The following is a 19748-nucleotide window of genomic DNA, read 5'->3' as shown; positions in this document are numbered from 1 at the left end:
AAATTTCATGTTCTAAATTAAGCCTGTTTTTTTTTTTTTTTTTTTTTTTTTTTTACCTTGAACTGGCTTTTGGACATTCAAAAAAGGGCCCCCGGATATCTAAGACAGACATATTAGGCTTATTTGTTATGTTAAAATCACATAGGAAGCATTGAAATCAAATAAGAAATGATATTTAACTCTGAGTTACATTTGTATGGATATTAATATGTCTCAAAATTATATGAGAGTCTTAAAAATCTGATATGTCTTGGTATACACAGTAAATTGCTTTATTCTGATATTTTTCTAAAAGCTCTTTGCAAATAATAAAGTCTTGTGTCTTCAAGGAGGTTAAGGGAAAGGATAAAAAGACTATGCTAGGTAATCTGAAATACAGATCTTTGTTTATGACCTTGAGATCATGCAATTGAACTGGGTAGGAATTTCAATAACTCCATTGGGGGAAAAACTGGACTCATAAAACTGCTAAATTAATGTCAGACAGAATAAGAATTAATTACATAGGACTGAACTGATGGAGGACTGAAATAATTTTTTTGTTTAAAACATCACTCATTCTTTTTGTTTTGTTTTCCAGAGTTAATAACACTTTTTAAAAAGCTATTTGTAGTTTTCAGCACTTGAGTAAAGTATACTTTCCTTTTTTTCTTTCGAGACTTGTTCTGTCACCCAGGCAGGAGTGCAGTGGCATGATGTCAGCTCACTGCAGCCTCTGCCTCCTGGGTTCAAGCAATTCTCCTGCCTCAGCCTCCCAAGTAGCTGGGACTACGGGACTAAAGGCGTGTGCCACCATTCCTGGCTAGGTTTTTTTCTTTTTTTTTTTTTTTTGTAGTTTTAGTAGAGATGGGGTTTCAACATGTTGTTCAGGCTGGTCTTGAACTCCTGACATTGTGATCCACCTGCCTTGGCCTCCCAAAGTGCTGGGATTACAGGTGTGAGCCACCACGCCCGGCCATGCCTTCTTATATAATCTTTTACCAAAACACATTCTACTTTCCTTATACACCTTGCACGTAAAACTATTTTCCCAGTAGTCTCAAGTACATTTTACACTGCTAACCCTTACCAACTTTTACTTTTGGTAAGTAAGTAATTCTAATTGTGTACTAAGTGTGGAGCCTAGAACACCAGACAGAAATGCAGATAATGTTTGAGTCTTACCAGCATAGCTAGGTGCAATGGCCAACTCTGTGTGTCCTTTGGCCTTACCTAGCTTTAAAGAAGGCGAGTTGTACAGGTAAGAGTCATAGTAGCAGTTTATGAAGCATTTAATAGGCCTAATAACCTTTAAACTATACAACATTTATTTCATAAATTTGTTCATGACTTACACAGACCATCTATGACATGCCTGGACTTTCTAACTTGTAAACATCCCTCTTTTTTTTTAACAACCAGTCATTTTACTTTAGGACAATAATTTATCATACAAGATCTTGTTTTATATTCAAAATCTCTTTATAACATTCCTTACCAAAAATACCTCTTTACCTTTATAACCTTGAAGTTAGACAAAAGTCATTTTCCTTCTGTTAGGAAGTTAAGGTTTGTACTGCATGTTGCTGTGTGAGTCCTGTGAAGAGGGACCAGATAAGGAATTTATCTGCAACTGAAGAAGTTATTCCCCTTCAAGAAATTGTTTGGTTAGATTTTTGCTAGAACTTGTCTGAATAAGTGTAGGCCACTTCTAAACTCCTGAGGTAGGACTGTCCAGGTTGAAGTTATTGGTTAAAGATTTAAGTAACTTTCCCAGGAGAAATAGGCCTATAGGGAAACATGAATTTAGAGGTTGATTACATATTAAGCAAGCACCCATCTTGGAAAGTATATTTTTGTCAAAAGGCATGTGAATATTTTCTTTTGGAGGGAGGAGGTGCCATTTGTCCCCACTACCTGACAGGATTTGGAGGAGAGTTGCTCAAATAATGAGATGAGCACAGAGTAGGCAGCTCTTGAAACCTAAAGGGAAATATATAATTTTACTTACTTTATTGTTATAAATAGTTCTAGTTTTGCATTTACCTTAGCTAGTTTTTATGACAAGGTCAAACTTTTCCAAGGAATTTAATCCTCTTCACTTCATGTCTCTTGGGGCATCTTATACATCTCTTTCCTGATATTTAAACATTTCATCTAATACTGTCTTCAAAGTGGATTTTTGTATGCACAAACCAGCTAAAGTTCATGTATGCCTGAGAAAATGTTTATGATGCCTTCATATCTGAATGTTAGTTTGGCTTGATATAAAATTTAAACTGCATTTCTTTCAAAATTTGAAAATATTATCTCATGTGTCTTGCTTCTCATGTTGCTGTTGAAAAAATTTGGTGTTACTCTAATTTTAATTTTGGTAGGTGATCTATTTTTCTGTACAGTAGATTTTAGAATTTTTTTCTTCTTATTCTAGGAGTGGATTTTTATCTTGTTACCCATGTTTAGTCCTCTATGAAGCCTTCCATTCTGAGGTCTTTTATTCTTTCCCCCCCTTTAGTTTTGAAAATTTATCTCCTTTATTTTTTTAAACTTTTTAAATTATTATTTTCCTTTTTTTTTTTTTTCAGACAGTCTCACTCTGTTGCCCAGACTGGAGTGCAGTGGTGTGATCTCAGCTCACTGCAACCTCTGCCTCCTGGGTTCAAACAATTCTTCTGCCTCAGCCTCCCAAGTAGCGGGGATTACAGGCATGTGCCACCATACCTGGCTAATTTTTGTTAGTAGAGACAAAGTTTCACCATGTTGGCCAGGCTAGTCTCAAACTCCTGACCTCAGGTGATCCAACCGCCTTGACCTCCCAAAGAACTGGGATTACAGGCATGAACCACCATGCCTGGACTTAAATATTATTTTAATTTCTCTTTAGGACTTCTATTATCTGGCATACATCTTTGTCTTATCATTTATCCTTGTTTATATATTAGTGGTTCTCAAAGCATGGTCTTCAGATTAGCAGCATGGGCACCACTTGTGAGCTTATTAGAAATGAAAACTCATGTTCCTTCCCACAGCCTAATGAATCAGATTTAGTCTGCAACTAAATCTCAAATAGCTCAGCCAAAACCAAATCTCAAATGGCTCCAATGGCTGAGCCAAAACCCAAACTGTGTGTGTGTGTGTGTGTGTGTGTGTGTACGTAGATAGTAAAGCAAGTGGGGCAAAATATGAACAATTGGTGAATTCAGGTGAAGGATACAATGTGAAACTTCACCAAAGCTTTGAAATTTTTTAGAATAAAAACTTGGAGAAAAATATATAGGAAAAAATTTATAAGAATTTTCCTGGAGAAGGAAAAATTTAAATAACAAAACGTAAAATGGCTACTGATGTGAAGGAGATTAACAATTAAAATAAAGTGATAATGTAAAGTGACTTTTAGAGAATGCACAATGAAAAGGAAGTCCTCAAAGAGTACTGAAAGCATCGATGGTCAGTAAAAGATAACATGCTTTAAAAAGAAGAAAGAGAAAATCAATATAATCACCACATGTTCACAAGAAAGAAGAAATCATATCATCCTTTAAATAGATACACATATCCTTTGATAAAATTTATCATTCACAGTCTGACCAACACGGTGAAACCCTGTCTCTACCAAAGATATAAAAATTAGCCTGGCATGGTGGCATGTGCCTATAATCTCAGCTACTGGGGAGGATGAGGCAGGAAAATCACTTGAACCCGGGAGGCAGAGATTACAGTAAGCCAAGATCACGCCACTGCACTCCAGCCTAGGCAACAAGAGTGAAAATCTGTCTCAAAATAAATAAATATATAAAACAAAATAAAATAAAATAAAATCACTTACTAAATACCAAGAACAGTCAGAAAATGGAATTTTTAAAAGGATACCATTTGCAATGGCACCATAATATATCAAGTACCTCTGAATAAAACTAACCAAATGTAGACCAATCAAGGCATAGATTCTTTATTTCAGAAATCTTGGAGAGGATCCCGGATTTTCCTTGCATCTACTTCAGCTTGACGTCTTATCTTGGATATTGAGAATATTTTTTTCTTACTCTCCCTGAAAAATATCCCTCCACCCTCTTCACAAAGTGCCCTGTTTAACGCCTACTTATGTGCTTGCCTGTACTGCCCCAAAGAAAGCCTTATCATCTTATTCAAGTGAATGCGTGCCTTGTTGAAGGATGTGGGCAGGAAAATTCACTGCCTCTCAAGGCTTCACTAGTCAAGACCACCTGTGTCATTTCCGCAGCTCCTGAATACATGATTGGGATGGACGTACAGAAACGCCCTAACATACCATTGTTCGCTTGGAATTCTTTCACTTTACAGTGGTGTGAAAGCGGTACTCATTCAGTACAAATTGTACTTTAAATTTTGAATTTTGATCTTTTCCTGGGCTAGTGCTACATCATTGGATACTCTCTCGTGATGCTGGGCAGTGGCAACGAGCCACAGCTCCCAGACAGCCCGGGCATCACAAGGATAAACAAGTGAGATCTACAGTGTGCTGTGCTGCCTGATGACTGTGCCTAGTTGCAGGCTAACGGAAGTGTTCCTAGTATGTTTAAGGGAGGCTGAACTAAGCTATGATGTTCAGTAGGTTAGGTGTATTAAGTACATTTTTGACTTAGAATATTTTCGGCTTACAATGTGTTTATCGGGAGGTCACACCATCATAAGTTGAGGATCATCTGTACTTGGCAGTTGGAGTAATCCCCAGGTCCTTGGCCTGTGGAATAAGAGCTGTCATGGTTAGGTAGGCAAGGTTGGGGCACCTGAAGCTACCACTCCACATTCCTGTTCCCCCACCAACCAAGGTAATAAATCAAAGACAACATCACATTCTAGGGAGTTGATGGGGGAGACTAGTGCCACTCTTAAAAATCTAAAGGATGCAGGGGTGGTGGTTTCTATTCCTCATAACATCTCTCCATTAGCCATTAGGGCATAGAGACTAGATGACAATTATGGAGAATGACTGCATATTATTGCAAACTCAGCCACACAGTAGCCCCAATTACAGCTGCAGTGCCAGGCATAGTATTGTTGCCAGGGCAAATTAGTAAGACCTCACCTACATGATATATTTGGCTGTTAAATGGGGGGAATATACTTATTTTTAAGCTAATCATTAAAGAAAATCAGAAATAATTTGCATTCCTATGGAACGGACAATATTCTTTACACTTTTGTCTTAGAGCTATGCTAATTCTCCTGCCCTCTGTGATAACTTAATCTGAACAGATTCAAACCATCTGAGCATCTTGCAGAGTATCACAGTGATCCATTATGTTGATGACACCATGCTGACTCAGCAGGAGGAGTAAGAGGTGCTTCTCGGTATGAACCAGTACACTGGAGGCCTGGGTAAAACAAGCATGCTGGGGAGGGCGGGAGGTAAACCCTATGAAGATTCAGAATCCTGCCATTTTGTAAAATAGATGCTGGCTGCTTTCTAGCCACACTCAGTGGTGGCCTTGAAAGAGCAGCAAAGAAAAATCTTCCCACTAGCAGCACTTTGAGTGGCACACTTGGTCATCCACCTTGTGTGGAAGGAGGAGTAAGGTGCATATATATATGGAGTTATGAGCAGTGGTGAATGGCCTGGCTAGCTAGCCAGGAGTCTGAATGTACTAGAATACCTGAGACAAAGGAGATATGGGATAGAGGCATATAAATGGGTATAGGGAGTAAATACCACTTGGTATTTTTGTATTACATGTAATATCCACTAAGAAGTGTCCACCCCGGAAGAGGGACTGAACAACTGAGTAAGCAAAATTACTTGACTGGTTGACATTAGCCAGTTTTTGTCACCAGCCACCCCACAACAGGCACAATGGACTCATGAACAAAGTGTACACAGTGGCAGAGATGGAGGCCATGCATGGGTCAACAGCATGCATTCCCACTTACCAAAACAGATTTAACTATGGGCCCCTGGCATAGCTAATCTACTCACAGCAGAGAACAACACTGAGCCTCCAATATGACACTATTCCTTGAGGAAACCAACCAGCCACTTGGCGGCAAGTTGACTTTATTGAGCCCTTTTCATCCTGGAGGAGCCAGAGATTTGTTCCCACAGGAATAGAGTGCCCGATGCCCAGGCACAGAATCCCATAAATCAGATCATCCAAAGAGCAGAGCCACACTACAATGAAGATGTGCAGGAGTGGGCCCGTGCCCATGAGACTGACCAGTTGTATTACACTCACACCCTCCAGAGGCAGCCAGGTTGGTAGAATTGGAGTATACTGCTGGGGGTGCAGGTGAGGCACCAGCTCAGGGGCAATAGTCTGCAAGCATGGGGTGCCATCCTTCAGGATGCAGTAGCTGCACTGAGTCAGAGATTTCCATGTCACTGTGTCTCCAATATGATCCTGCCAAGAGGCAAAATCAGGCAGTGGCCCCACTTACCTTCAGTGACTCCCTGGAGAATTTTATTCTCTCCATCCCAGCAACTTTGGGGAGGTTGGAGGCCCTGGTCCCGTAAGGGGGTGCACTTTGGCCAAGGGAAAAAGCAAGGGTATTGTTAAACTATGACTGACACCTGAGCACTATTGACTCCCTATGTCTAGGGAGCAGCAGGAGGCCCTGTGTTGGCAGGGTTAACTGACCGTGATCAGCAGGTAGGTAGGGCTGCTTTCCACAGTAGGGGCAGGAAGGATATGTGTGGAACCCAGAGGACACACTTTGGTGTCCTTGGTGCCCCTTGTCTAATTGTAGCTCTGAATGGACAAATACAGCAGCCCTGGTCCAAGAAGGGCATGGTCACCAGCGGCTCAGACTCCTTAGGAATGACGATTGGTGCATGTCCAGATGGGCGGAAGTGTTAGCTGAGGGTGAGTGGAATTTCAATCGTGGACAAGGGACATGATGAGTCCAGTTGTGGCCCTGGGATTATTTGCAGTGTCTGGGGTCCAAGAGGACCACACTGACACAGCCTTGATTTTGACACCATGGAAACGAGGCAGCTACCTGAAACCTCACTCACAAGTGGTACGTCTGTTGTATTCAGGAAGGAGTCATTTATTTCTATATCTTCCTTCCTGGTTATAAAACCTAAATTATAGGTAATAAAGAAGAGTGGAGTATGTCAAAAAGTAAACCCTTAGTTTTCAATTATTTTCTACTTGGAGAACTCACAACACAGGTATGAGACTTTCTGCTTCCTCCCCCTCTCTTGAACGTAATAGCAACTCCGGTAAGAACGTAATAACAACCTGCTGATCACGGTCAATTAACCCTGCCAACACAGGGGCTCCTGCTGCTCCCTAGACATAAGGAGTCAAAAGTGGTCGGGCACTCTCTGAGCATGCTGACAAAATATGCTCACAGGAGTGTCAATCTGTGAAAGATCTGATTATTCTCGAAATGCTCTTGCCCCCAAAAGCAAACCACAGGGATCTCTCTCCCACCTCCTCCTCGCCAGCTCCTGGCAACCAACCTCAGCATTATCCAACCAGGGTCCAGAGTCACAAGTGTAGTTTTAGGAGCAAAAAGTGTTTAACAATAAGACCCTGCATTTTTATGATGAATTCAGGAAGGAAGCTTTTTACAATTAATTTTCCTCTCAACCTCGCGCTTAGCTATCTTTAAACAGCTGTAACAAAATTATTATCTTTTCTTTATGGAATAAAAAAACACAGGCCGGGCGCTGTGGCTCACGCCTGTAATCCCAGCACTTTGGGAGGCCGAGGTGGGTGGATCACGTGAGGTCAAGAGTTTGAGACCAGCCTGGCCAACATGGTGAAACCCCATCTCTACTAAAAATACCAAAGTTAGCCAGGCATGGTGGTGTGTGCCTGTAATTCCAGCTACTTGGGAGGCTGAGGCAGGAGAATCCCTTGAACCTGGGAGGCAGAGGTTGCAGTGAGCCGAGATCTTGCCACTGCACTCCAGCCTGGGCAACAGAGCAAGACTCTGTTTCAAAAATAAAATAAAAATAAATCAAAGTTTAATAATTATTAGAAAGGCAATAGGGAGAGAATGGGAAATATTAACCCTGAAATTCAAATTTCATCCAGTTCAGTCTATTAGCCTCCGAATGAACCTCTCATGGCAGCATCATGTAACTAAGAGATCCTCAATGTCCTACTTTCCTCCAACTTCCTTTTGCCAGTGCTGGGCTAGAGATTGTGTGTGTGTGTGTGTGTGTGTGTGTGTGTGTGTGTGTGTGTGCGCGCGCGCGCGCGCGCGTGCGCACTCACGTGCTCCTGCTAGAGTGCATGCGGGGGGTGTGCATAAGTGATGATAAACTTGATGATAAGAGGAAGATTTCTTGGCTGGATGCAGTGGCTCACGCCTGTAATCCCAGCACTAGGAGGCTGAAGTGGACGAATTGCCTGAGCCCAGGAGTTCAAGACCAGCCTCCTGGGCAGCATGGTGAAACCTGTCTCCACAGAAAATACAAAAATCAGCCAGGTGCAGTGGTGTGCACCTGCAATCCCAGCTACTCAGGAGGCTGAGGTGGGAGGATTGCTTCAGCCTGGGATGTCGAGGCTGCAGTGAGCCATGATAGTGCCACTGTACTGCAGGATGCTCTTTCTCACACCCTCAGCAGCTCAGGAGAGAATGGCAAGGCCTTCTGCTGGAAGCACATCAAATGCAGAAACTAGGCCAGGCAGTGCCAGACAGTTCCCAGGCCCCACTGCCATCCGAAGCTTACATTTCAGTTCATTTTAGTTGCCTGGGCAACTACCCTGCCTCAAAAGATAATTTCTTACCTGACAGGTAAATGATACAATCCATGAGTAGAAAAAGCAGAAGTCTCCTGACTCTGAATGCCCTGCTTCAGCTATGGCTGCTGTTCCAGAAACATCTTTATGCGTGTGTTTCTGTGTATACTCCTTGTTCCCTTCTCAATCCCCACAGGATGGTGATTAACCAAGTTCCTTGCTAGAGGTCTGAATTATTCTATCCCTTTTTAATATTTGCTGTTTATGACTTTTTTCTGAATGACTTTGCTTTTACCATCCCAACCCTTAATATTCCCTGCAAAGGGTAGGTAAACACTTTTCTGGTATTTTTTTGTTTACATCATATTTTATTTTATTACAGTCAATAAATATACTTTTATATATGAAATCCTTATAGAATACATATTTTAAGGCACTAAGTCTCAAAAGTGAAGGAGCCTGTTACACTTTGCTCTCTAATTTGAAACATTAAAACATGAGAGGTAAACCTGCCAATGTATTTTGAGTTTGCAAGCTTACGTTTAATAGAATAAATCAGGTAGCTTCAGAAATCTCAAGTAAGAAAATTAACAGGCTAGAGTCTGAACTAATAATCCTGACACGGTTTGATTATCACTTAGGTTATTCTGATTACTCATTTACCTTTTTGTTTACGAATCTAAACTGACAATTCCACCTTTAGAGGTACAATAGAGCTATTAACTGATAAGACACATCTACTCATTCTCTATAACTCTGGACATCGCATCTTGCTTTAAAATGCAAATCGTTCATGTCTTGAGCCTCTTACTGAGCAGTGAATGTGTATCTGCGCACATTCCATTTCTCTTTCTGCTGGGATTTTCTCTGGAGTCAGTGGTGCTGTCCCTAAGCAGTTCTACGTGGGCTTCTTTCAGCATCTGCAAGACAGGCACACAAAGCTCCAGTGGGCATCCACCTCTAATCCCAACCAGCCTCCACAGGACTGACTTAACAAGCCCACACACAAACAAAGGACACAGGGAAACCAAACAAAACAACACTGCTTGCTCCTTTCTAACCCTCTCCTCAGTGTCTTCAATAGACATTTAAAATGTGATGTCAACAGAAAATCTGGGACTGCGAGTCAACTTTTCATAAAATGTGTGCCAACTTTGCTAACCCTAAAGTGGGATTTCTGGTGCTGAACACTTTTGTTTCGTTTTGTTTTTTTGCAGGACTCTTTTTAATGCTTGGGGAACCAGCAGTTACAGCTGCAATTCTGTCTTAGACTTGATAAACTATTCTTGACATCAAAGAATAATTGATTCCTTTAATTGGTTTGTGTTGTTAGACGAGACAGAAGCCATGCTGTTAGCAAATCACTCGCTCTCCTTCAAACAGCCTGATGATTTTAATCATGAAAAAAGACTTTGCTGACTCCACTGGATGTGCAGGCAGGCTTGAGGCACTGGGTGTTCCTTTATGCATCTAACTCATAAACAAATAACAAATTATGCAACAAAGCCTCTCAAGTTTTTGCCTTTCTGTTTCCCAGTCCAGGGTGCTCTTTCTCACACCCTCGGCAGCTCAGCAGAGAATGGCAAGGCCCTCTCCTGGAAGCACATCAAATGCAGAAACTAGGCCAGGCAGTGCCAGACAGTTCCCAGGCCCCACTGCCATTCGAAGCTTACACTTTAGTTCATTTTAGAACCGAACTCTGGCACTTCAGAACCTCCCTGCTAATGCTTCTGCTGATTGTAAAGGCAGTGTTTGAGAATCGGAGGCAGTCTCAGGCAGCCCTCAGGAAAAACAGGAAGGAACTTAGGCGGGTTGAATCCTCCCTCTATATTTTGTAGGCCATCTTTGCAGGCCCACGAGGCTGTTTTTGGTATGGGAATGATCCTGTAAGAATGGTTCTTTGGCTTTAGTCCTGTCAAATGATATGACACTTGCTGTGGAAATTTAATTGTGCACTCAAAATTGCAACAATAAGCCAACCTAATACAGGCTGGTATTGTTCTAATGGTCATTGCACAATTTTTTGAAAATTTGTATTCCCTTTTTAAACATTCCCCAAATTTTAAACTTTCCCTCTAAAAATAAAGTAGCCGACTCTTACCTTTGTTTTGCATGGAATATTCTCAGAGGTCACACTTTCACTTTTGGTTCCCGTGGCTTCTTCTAAAACTAAATCAAGGAAGGTATTATGGAGAAGACATAACATAAAATAACATAAAAACCTAAGAAAAAAATCTCTTTGGTATCTTAGCAATACCTTTAATGAAGAATAGAAGGAAATGTTATGTGCTAAAAAAATGGGCTGGGCGCGGTGGCTCATGCCTGTCAACCCAGCACTTTGGGAGGCCGAGGCAGGCGGATCACAAGGTCAGGAGTTTGAGATCAGCCTGGCCAATATGGTGAAACCCCATCTCTACTAAAAATACAAAAATAACCCAGACTTGGTGGCATGCGCCTATAGTCCCAGCTACTTGGGAGGCTGAGGCAGAAGAATCACCTGAATCCGGGAGGCAGAGGTTGCAGTGAGCTGACATCACGCCACCGCACTCCAGCCTGGGCGACAGAGCAAGACTCTATCTCAAAAAAAAAAAAAAAAAAAAAAAGAAAAGAAAAAGACAAAGAAAAAAAAAAGTCACTGTTAAAATCACTTTAAGATTTTTTTTGTAGTATTTTACCATTATCATTTATAGGTGGCACTAAGCCCATTTTACCTATTTGTCATTCACTTTATTCAAAGGAAGTTCTTCTGGTCCACTATTAAGAATACTCAAGCTCTGAGTTGATGCAGATGTAGAGTGACAGATTGTCCCAAGCCACACTCTGTCTTGTACCCTGCCCTATGGGATCAAAGGACACACCTGCTTGTGAGGAATGCTTGCCAGGTCTGGATGTGAGCATGCACTCTGAGTCCAAAGACAGTGACCGTATTTTTAATAACTTTGGTGGACTCTCAAGTTTCCAAACATTCACTATTCACTATCTATTTTGTATGCTATATGGATTCCTATCTTCTCAGTTTTACTCTAAAAGCTGAGTAAAGAAGTTGAATCTTTTTTTTTTTTTTGAGAGACAGGGTCTTACTCTGTCACCCAGGCTGAAGTGTAGTGGTGCAGCTCACTGCAACTTCCACCTTGCAGGCTCAAGTGATACTCTCACCTCAGCCAAGTCCCAAGTAGCTGGGGCTACAGGCGCATGCACCACAATGTCCAGCTAATTTTTGTATTTTTTTTTTTTTTTTTAATAGAGACAACCTTTCACCATGTTGCCCAGGCTGGTCTCCAGCTCCTGAGTGATCCTGATCTCAACTCAAGCGATCTGCCTACTTTGGCCTCGGGGATCTTATAGGCATGTGCTGCCATGCCACCCTGAATTGTGAAAATATAACTAAAGCAAAAACAACAATACCTATCATTTGTATCATGCTTTATGCTATTCAACATGGTTTTACAGTACTAATTTACTTTCTAATCCAATGTATGTTCATAACAAAGAAATAAATTAACCTAGTTGCATAATATAGAAAATATAAACAAAAGATACATTTTTATGATAGACAATGGGCATGGTAGCACGCTCCTGTAGTCCCAGCTACTCAGGTGGCTAAGGGAGGAGAATTGCTTGAACCTGGGAGGCAGAGGTTGCAGTGAGCCAAGATCCCACCACTGCACTCCAGCCTGGGTGACAGAGCAAGACTCTGTCTCAGAAAATAAATAGATAAAAATTAAAAAATAAAAGTTAAAAATGCAAAGTTAGGCTGGATGCGGTGACTTACATCTGTAATCCTAGCACTTTGGGAAGTTGAGGCGGGTGGATCGCCTGAGGTCAGGAGTTCGATACCAACCTGGCCAACACAGTAAAACCCCATCTCTACTAAAACTACAGAAATTAGCCAGGCATGGTGGCGGGTGCCTGTAATCCCAGACACCCAGGAGGCTGAGGCAGAAGAATCACTGAAACCTGGGAGGCGGAGGCTGCAGTGAGCTGAGATCACAACACTACACTCCAGCCTGGACGATAGAGTGAGACTCAGTCTCAAAAAAAATTAAAAAATAAAAAAAACCTTGCAAAGTTAAACGATTCAGCATATAGCAAAGAACTGTCACACTCTAGCCTATATAATTTTTTTTTATCAGAAATGTTTCATGTATTAATGGCACAATGCTGAAATACTCTACACTGTAGTATTTGTGGTGCATGGCACAATGCAGACATGCACTTTTAAATATGCTAGCTAGTCTAAAGTAAAAATAAATGACAAAACAGTATGTTCCTTCAGCAAAAACTTATATTTGGAGTTATATGAGTACAAACTGAAAATTTCAATTTAAGAGCCCATGTGGTTACTTTTTGGTTATCTTTTTCTAGTCCTAAATGGAAAGTTACACATTTATTTCTGCCCTGCCTCACTTCCATCATGAATAACAAGATGCATATGGTCATTATGACTAGGCCGGTGGGTTTGGGAGAGGCAACAAGAAGACATCTTAAAGATCCATGGACCCACCTGTTAGAACCCCATCAAGTTGGTCCACCATGAACTTTGCATCTTCTTCAGTGAAGCACATAGGTGGTTTTATTTTAAGTACATTTCTATGAGGTCCATCGGCACTGAGAAGCACACGTTTTTCTTTCATCCTAATTTGTGTAGGAAATGCATGTGAGTGCGTGCAAAGGATAACTACAATTACTGAAGAATGACGTGAACATAGAGCAGTTTAAGTATTCTGCATTTGAGAATCCCACGTTATAAATAGGATGTATTTTAAACTTTCCTTTTTCAGAGGGATGGGAGGAAGTCAAGCAAGCTTTCAAGTGGGTAGGCATCCTGCAGCCAAGATACCAAACAGGTGGGTGTGGGGGTGAATTACTTGTAGATGATGTGCTGAGCTTCAGCTGTGGCAGGGGTCCTTTTCAGATGGTCCTTCACTAAATCGATTCCAATAAAAAGGCCAACGCCCCTGCGAGAGGTAAAGAAAAACTTGACACACAATCTGTCCAACGCTCCATTGTCACAAAAAGTTAACACTATCCCCAAACTTCCATTTAATTTCCAAGTTTAATTCTAACTAATCCAAGATACCAATCTATGTTCACAGTTGTTTCTACTTTTGGAAATAAATTAGTTTTTGTCATCCAGTTTTCTTTTCTCAATTATAAAAGAAAATGGCTTAAAAATAACCCTTTCATGCTATTTAGTTTCTCAGGATGTTAATGATGATAAATGTTAACATATATGTATATGTCAATATTTCATATATATATGAAAAATATCCAGCTTTTCAGAATAGCATTTTAAATAATTTTCAGTAAATTATTTAGCGCTACATGAAGTTCCTTCTTTTCATCTTTTGGGTGCTGACATTATCCTAACTTTATTTAAAAAGTATAAAAGTCAGGAAAGACATGTACCGAAATGTTTTTTGTTGTTGTTGGTTTATTTATTATAGAAACAAGGTCTTGTTATGTTGCCCAGGCTGGTCTCAAACTCCTGGGCTCAAGCAATCTTCCTGCCTCTGCCTCCCAAGGTGCTGGGATTACAGATGTGAACCACCACATCCGGCCTACCCAAATGTTAACAGTGGTGATATCTGGATTCTGGAATAAGAATAATTTTTGCTATCTCTGTTTTTTGGTGTTTTATAGATTTAGTTTTATGTACTTTATTGCAAACTTACAAGATAAAATATAAGCTATTATTATTATTAGAGACAGGATTTCACACTATGACCCAGGCTGGAATGCAGTGGCACAATCTCGGCTAACTGCAACCTCCACCTCCCAGGCTCAAGCGATTCTCATGCCTCAGCCTCTCGAGTAGCTGGGACTACAGGTGTGCGCCACCACACCTGGCTAATTTTTTGTAGTTTTAATAGAGATGGGGTTTCGCCATGTTGCCTAGCTTACAAACTATTATTATTTTGAAAAAAATGAGTAACTACGTGACAACTTCATAATGAACATACCTAATATCGCCTATCAAAGTATGTTTAGCCTTCTGTTTTTTCAGTAACTCAGTAAGATAATTCCCTACTCTCATGGCATTTCTTTGAAGGTCTTCATTTTCAATTATATCCAGGACAGCCAAACCAACAGCACAAGATACTGGATTTCCTCCATACTGTGAAAAAAAAAAAAAAAAAGACACAACAAATGAGAAAATGTACCAGTTGAATTGGTGGTATTCCCTCATCCATAAGAATTTGGCTCATACATACATAAGTGAAGATATAATTTTAATAAAATGTTCTCTTATAATATTAGCATCTCATATTTAGAATAGAGCATGATTCTATTTATTCAGGATTGAGTGAAAATTCATTCTAAATTATACTCTCCAAGCTGCATAACTGGTATGAAGGACTACCAGGGAATTTATTTGCTCATCCAAACAAAAACCAGACATTATGTTGGGAGTTTAGGATTTCATAGTGTTGCCCAGTGAGGGAAATAGGGGTTTCTGCCCTTAAAGAGCTGAGTAAAAATAGCTAAGCAATGACATGTTCTCCGAATAATTTATGTCCTCAGATTTGAATCTTACTTTTAGATATAACAAGTCCTATTATATATACTGAACAAACTACAATAATTTTTCCAAGCTTAAAGCTTATGGGGATAAAGCAAAGAAATATAATATCCCAAAGATAAAAATTCAGTATCTCTTATGACAGCCATATAACATTCATAGTACTGAGTCACCAAAATACTTTAGAAGTGTTTTGGAAATTTAAGTATGATATGAAACAAAGAAATGAAAATATCATAACCTGTGGAATTTAGCAAGGCAATCATCTATCATTGGAAAAATTAATAAGACTGTTTTAGGACAGGTAAAGATATACAAGCAGAAATACAAGAAGCATTTTGCCAGATAGAATGAAATCCGGTTAGATAAAAGTTTGGCCTTGGCCGGGCGCGGTGGCTCAAGCCTGTAATCCCAGCACTTTGGGAGGCCGAGGCGGGTGGATCACGAGGTCAGGAGATCGAGACCATCCTGGCTAACATGGTGAAACCCCGTCTCTACTAAAAATACAAAAAACTAGCCGGGCGTGGTGGCGGGCGCCTGTAGTCCCAGCTACTCAGAGGCTGAGGCAGGAGAATGGCGTGAACCTGGGAGGCGGAGCTTGCAGTGAGCCGAGATCGCGCCACTGCACTCCAGCCTGGGTGACAGAGCGCGAGACTCCGTCTCAAAAAAAAAAAAAAAAAAAAGTTTGGCCATACCTAATGCACGTGGGGCTTAAAACCTAGATGACGGGTTGATAGGTGCAGCAAACCACCATGGCACATGTATACCTATGTAACAAACCTGCACATTCTACACATGTATCGTGGAACTTAAAGTAAAATTTACATGTTTTATTAAAATAAGAAAATCTTTGGCCAGAGTTCTGGGTGGTTAGCCGACAATACTGAGCTTTATTCTTCACTACATTGTCAAAAAATATAAGAACATGCATTGTTTTTCCTTCTTAGCCATTAAAGTTGGAGACCAAAATGTACCGTATTAAAATATTCCATCCCAGAGCTGCTGAAGGCTTCTGCAATTTCTTTGGTTGTTACCACGCATGCCACTGGATGGCCGTTGCCCATGGGTTTTCCCATTGTGACGATGTCTGGAACAAAGTCTTCACCATCCATTTGGAAGCTCCAGAAATGTTTCCCAACTCGGCCCAAGCCCACCTGAACTTCATCAGCTATAAACACACCCCCTGCGCCGTGCACATATCTGAAAAGCAAAGCAGCAGTCTAATGCATTCAGGTCACTGAGATCCCCAAACCCAACCACAAAGATGCAAATTATTGTAGACAAAAAAAAAAAAAAAAAAAATGTTGTTAACCTGAAGAATTAATTTTTGTTAAAAAACATTTCAGTACTCTAAACCCCACATAAATGTCATTGATTTTACAATATAATCACATAATTTTTAAATTAGATATATTCCATACCAGTTGGGTTTGTGCTGCTTAAAGTAAGCTATATTGCAGTATTTTAAAAAAAATTTTAAGAGAGATGGGGTCTCATTCTGTTGCCCAGGCTGGAGTGCAGTGGTAAGATCAAACTCCCTGTAACCTCAAACCCTTGGGCTCAAGCCATCCTCCCACCTCAGCCTGCTCTGCCGAGTAGCTGGAACTACAGGCATGGGCCACTACGCCCAGATAATATTTTTAAAAAAGTTTTGTAGAGAGGGAGTCTTGCTATATTGCCCTGTTATTGAAGGGTATTGAAGTCCTGGCCTCAGGTGATCCTCCTGCCTTGGCCTCCCAAAGTGCTAAGATTATAGGCATGAGCCACAGCACCCAGTCTTATTACAGTATGTTAAGTGGGAAGAGAAAGAATCAAACAAGTAGTTGGTAACAGGGTTAGTCTTCAAATATTTACCAATTGGGAAGGCTTGTGTGATGGTTAATACTGAGTGTCAACTTGATTGGATTGAAGGACACAAAGTATTGATCCTGGCTGTGTCTGTGAGGGTGTTGCCAAAAGAGATTAACATTTGAGTCAGTGGGCTGTGAAAGGCAGACTCGCCCTTTATCTGGTGGGCACAATCTATTCAGCTGCCAGCAAATATAAAGCAGGCAGAAAAATGTGAAAATGAGAGACTGGCCCAGCCTCCCAGCCTACATCTTTCTCCCATGCTGGATGCTTCCTGCCCTCAAACATCGTACTCCAGGTTCTTCACTTTTGGGGCTTGAACTGGCTATCCTTTCTCCTCAGCTTGCAGACAGCCTATTGTGGGACCTTGTGATCAAGTAAGTTAATACTTAATACCCCCGTGTGTGTGTGTGTATATGTGTGTGTGTGTATGATTATATATATATGATTAGTTCAGTCCCTCTAGTGAACCCTGACTAATACAGATTTGGTACTAGTCAATCAGAGAGGATGCAGGCTGGGGGCTGGAGCAGAGTTCTGAACTCCTGTTGTTGGACCATGTGTTAACCTTGTACATGCTGGATCTTGGGGAAGGCTGAGAGAGCATCCAGGAGTCCTGGGATGGCAGGCGCTCAGGTGTGGCTATTTACCAGCTAATCAGGAATTATTTTAATATCTTAGCAACTAGTATGGCCCTACAGAATTGTCACAGTGTTCTCAGTTTGACCAAGGAGGCCCAAGTCAAGTACATACTTTGCCACTTTCTGGAAGTAGCCTGCTGGAGGAATTATTTGTCCGCCACAACTCTGCATGGATTCAGCAATAAAGGCAGCAATCTATACAAGAGAAGACGGGGTCAAAGTCCATTAGGTCCCCCTACAACCCCCCCAAAAAGAGGATATCTTATAGACCAGGTTTTTTTAAAAAAATAGCTAGGAATAGACCTGTAGCAAGTGGCAAATTGGCCATTTGATTAAAGAAAAAAGAAAGGGTGTCTATGCTGGAAAAGCAATTGATTTAAAGCATTAACTTCTGAAAACCTAGGGTACCAATACAGCTACCCTGAAAAATAGAGGAGATGAGAGGGCAACTTCCATTTCTCTATCATTACATGCAGCAGTTTCATTAGGATGAACTGAGTAAGACTGATATTTTTATTAGTCTTTGGTTATGAACCTGTAAAAAGTTACCTAGGTTCCAAGGGCATTGTTGTGATGCCTGTTTCTTAAGCTTGGTGAAGTAAGGCTGCCTGAGGCTGGAATTTGCACCATGGAAATGGGAGGGTGGTTTGTGGCCACACATTATAGTTACTGTGCTGTATTTCTAGGTTTTGCCCTAAACCACGCTTAACTCAACAGTAAGCAGTTAACAATAGGAACTACAGATGAATCATTCTAGAGACTAAGAAAAGAGAAGTAGGAAATAGATAATGTTGAAGGGAAAGCACAAAGAATGTGAGATGAGAAATCAAGAGAACTCTGGTTCTAGTTCAGATTACCCCTTAGTAATTGTAAGACCTTGGGTTAAATCCTTCACTTTTTAGATATTTAGTTTCTTAGCTATAAAATAAGGCTGTTGGACTCAAGATTTTTGCTGTACCATTCCAGGACTTTGCAAGCACATCTAATATTCTGAAGCACTGATCTTATATTTGTTCATTGCTTTCAGCACTGCTAATATGATAGCAATAATCCAATAAATGTTGAATGCTAAGTTTTCGAAAAATTATTCAAACCCTCTTTTAGCAGCAAAGAGTCTGTAAGATCTTGTTAATGTAAATTTTTTCCTAAAAGTGTTGTTTGCCATTTGTTTAAACAGGTACAGACCACATTTGAAGAGCAAGAGTCTGAAGCTCCCCACAACACATAGAGCTTTATGTCTACCTGCACAGATGTTTCACATAAGAAGATATGAAAAACAAACGGGTTAGCCAAAAAAAAAAAAAAAAAAAAAAAGCAGCAGCAGTTAAGAAATGTGAATGGCTCTCCAGTAATGAAGACAGAAATATCTGAGTTAATTAGAAAAAGAAAAGGCCTCATTTTTATTTCAGTTAAGGTTTTTTAAAATAGCCAAGTCTATGCCATAAGCTAATTTTAAGGCAAAATATTGTCAAGTTGCATTAAAATCCACATAAGTAACCTACAGATGGGCTGAGAATTGAGTATTAAGCTGAAGACAGTAGGGTGAAGACTGAGAAAATGAAAATACTTTTTTCCTGCTCTCAAGGATTTTGTTTCTGTCTTAGAAGTCCAGGCCCAGTTCGGAAGAACATTTTCTGCTTTGGCTTACCCAGGTGCAAACCAGCCCCAGGCTCCATGGCTTCAAGAAGGTTGAAGTTCAAGGGAAGCACCAAGGCTCCCTTGTGGGTTTGGAAGTCTGCATTGATCCTGAGGTCCCAGGGCTACTTTGTCTCTTCTCTTCCCTTCACCATATAATGACCCCTACCCCTCTAGACTAGACCCTGCATACCACTGAAAAGGTCAGAATTAGGCCACCAGTTCTGGAACCAGATAGTGGTTGTATTTCCAGGATAAATAAAAGTAGACAGTCTTAGAGGTATGATTGTAATAACGCACTTTTTGAAGTTTGAATCAAGTGAAAACATAACTAGAGAAGAACAGAAAGGGACATTAGATATAATCCTTTTCCATCTCTTCGTTGAATCCCAACAGTTCCAATCCCTTTTATAAAAGATGTTGAGATGTTTCCAAAGCTATAAATACAAA

The 19748-nt window shown here is 40.6% G+C and overlaps 2 protein-coding genes across 3 annotated transcripts in view; one reads left to right on the top strand and one right to left on the bottom strand.

Moving 5' to 3' along the window:
• The window catches only part of MCUB (mitochondrial calcium uniporter dominant negative subunit beta), a 1088652-nt gene that overhangs the window by 145481 nt on the left and 923423 nt on the right, over positions 1 to 19748 (top strand). The gene's annotated exons all lie outside the window — the stretch shown is intronic.
• ETNPPL (ethanolamine-phosphate phospho-lyase) overlaps positions 1384 to 19748 on the bottom strand; it is a 28878-nt gene continuing 10513 nt past the window's right edge. The window contains exons 7-14 of one of the 2 annotated variants that reach the window (XR_007725762.1): positions 17776 to 17858; positions 16149 to 16374; positions 14615 to 14769; positions 13520 to 13609; positions 13156 to 13286; positions 11363 to 11488; positions 10753 to 10820; positions 9505 to 9571 (exon numbers count right to left, since the gene is read on the bottom strand). Coding sequence is in view for 1 of the 2 variants with exons in the window: in XM_050791008.1 (XP_050646965.1) it covers positions 9443 to 9571; positions 10753 to 10820; positions 13156 to 13286; positions 13520 to 13609; positions 14615 to 14769; positions 16149 to 16374; positions 17776 to 17858 (882 nt within the window). In the remaining variant the exon portion in view is untranslated. Of the gene's footprint in view, positions 9572 to 10752; positions 10821 to 11362; positions 11489 to 13155; positions 13287 to 13519; positions 13610 to 14614; positions 14770 to 16148; positions 16375 to 17775; positions 17859 to 19748 lie in introns of both variants that reach the window. The other variant, XM_050791008.1, reaches the window with a different exon arrangement.

This window comes from Macaca thibetana, chromosome 5 (genome assembly GCF_024542745.1).
Source record: "Macaca thibetana thibetana isolate TM-01 chromosome 5, ASM2454274v1, whole genome shotgun sequence".
NCBI classification, from domain to species: Eukaryota; Metazoa; Chordata; class Mammalia; order Primates; family Cercopithecidae; genus Macaca; species Macaca thibetana.
The sequence above is the reverse complement of the archived record's forward strand: the minus strand, read 5'-3'. Positions and strand labels throughout refer to the sequence as shown.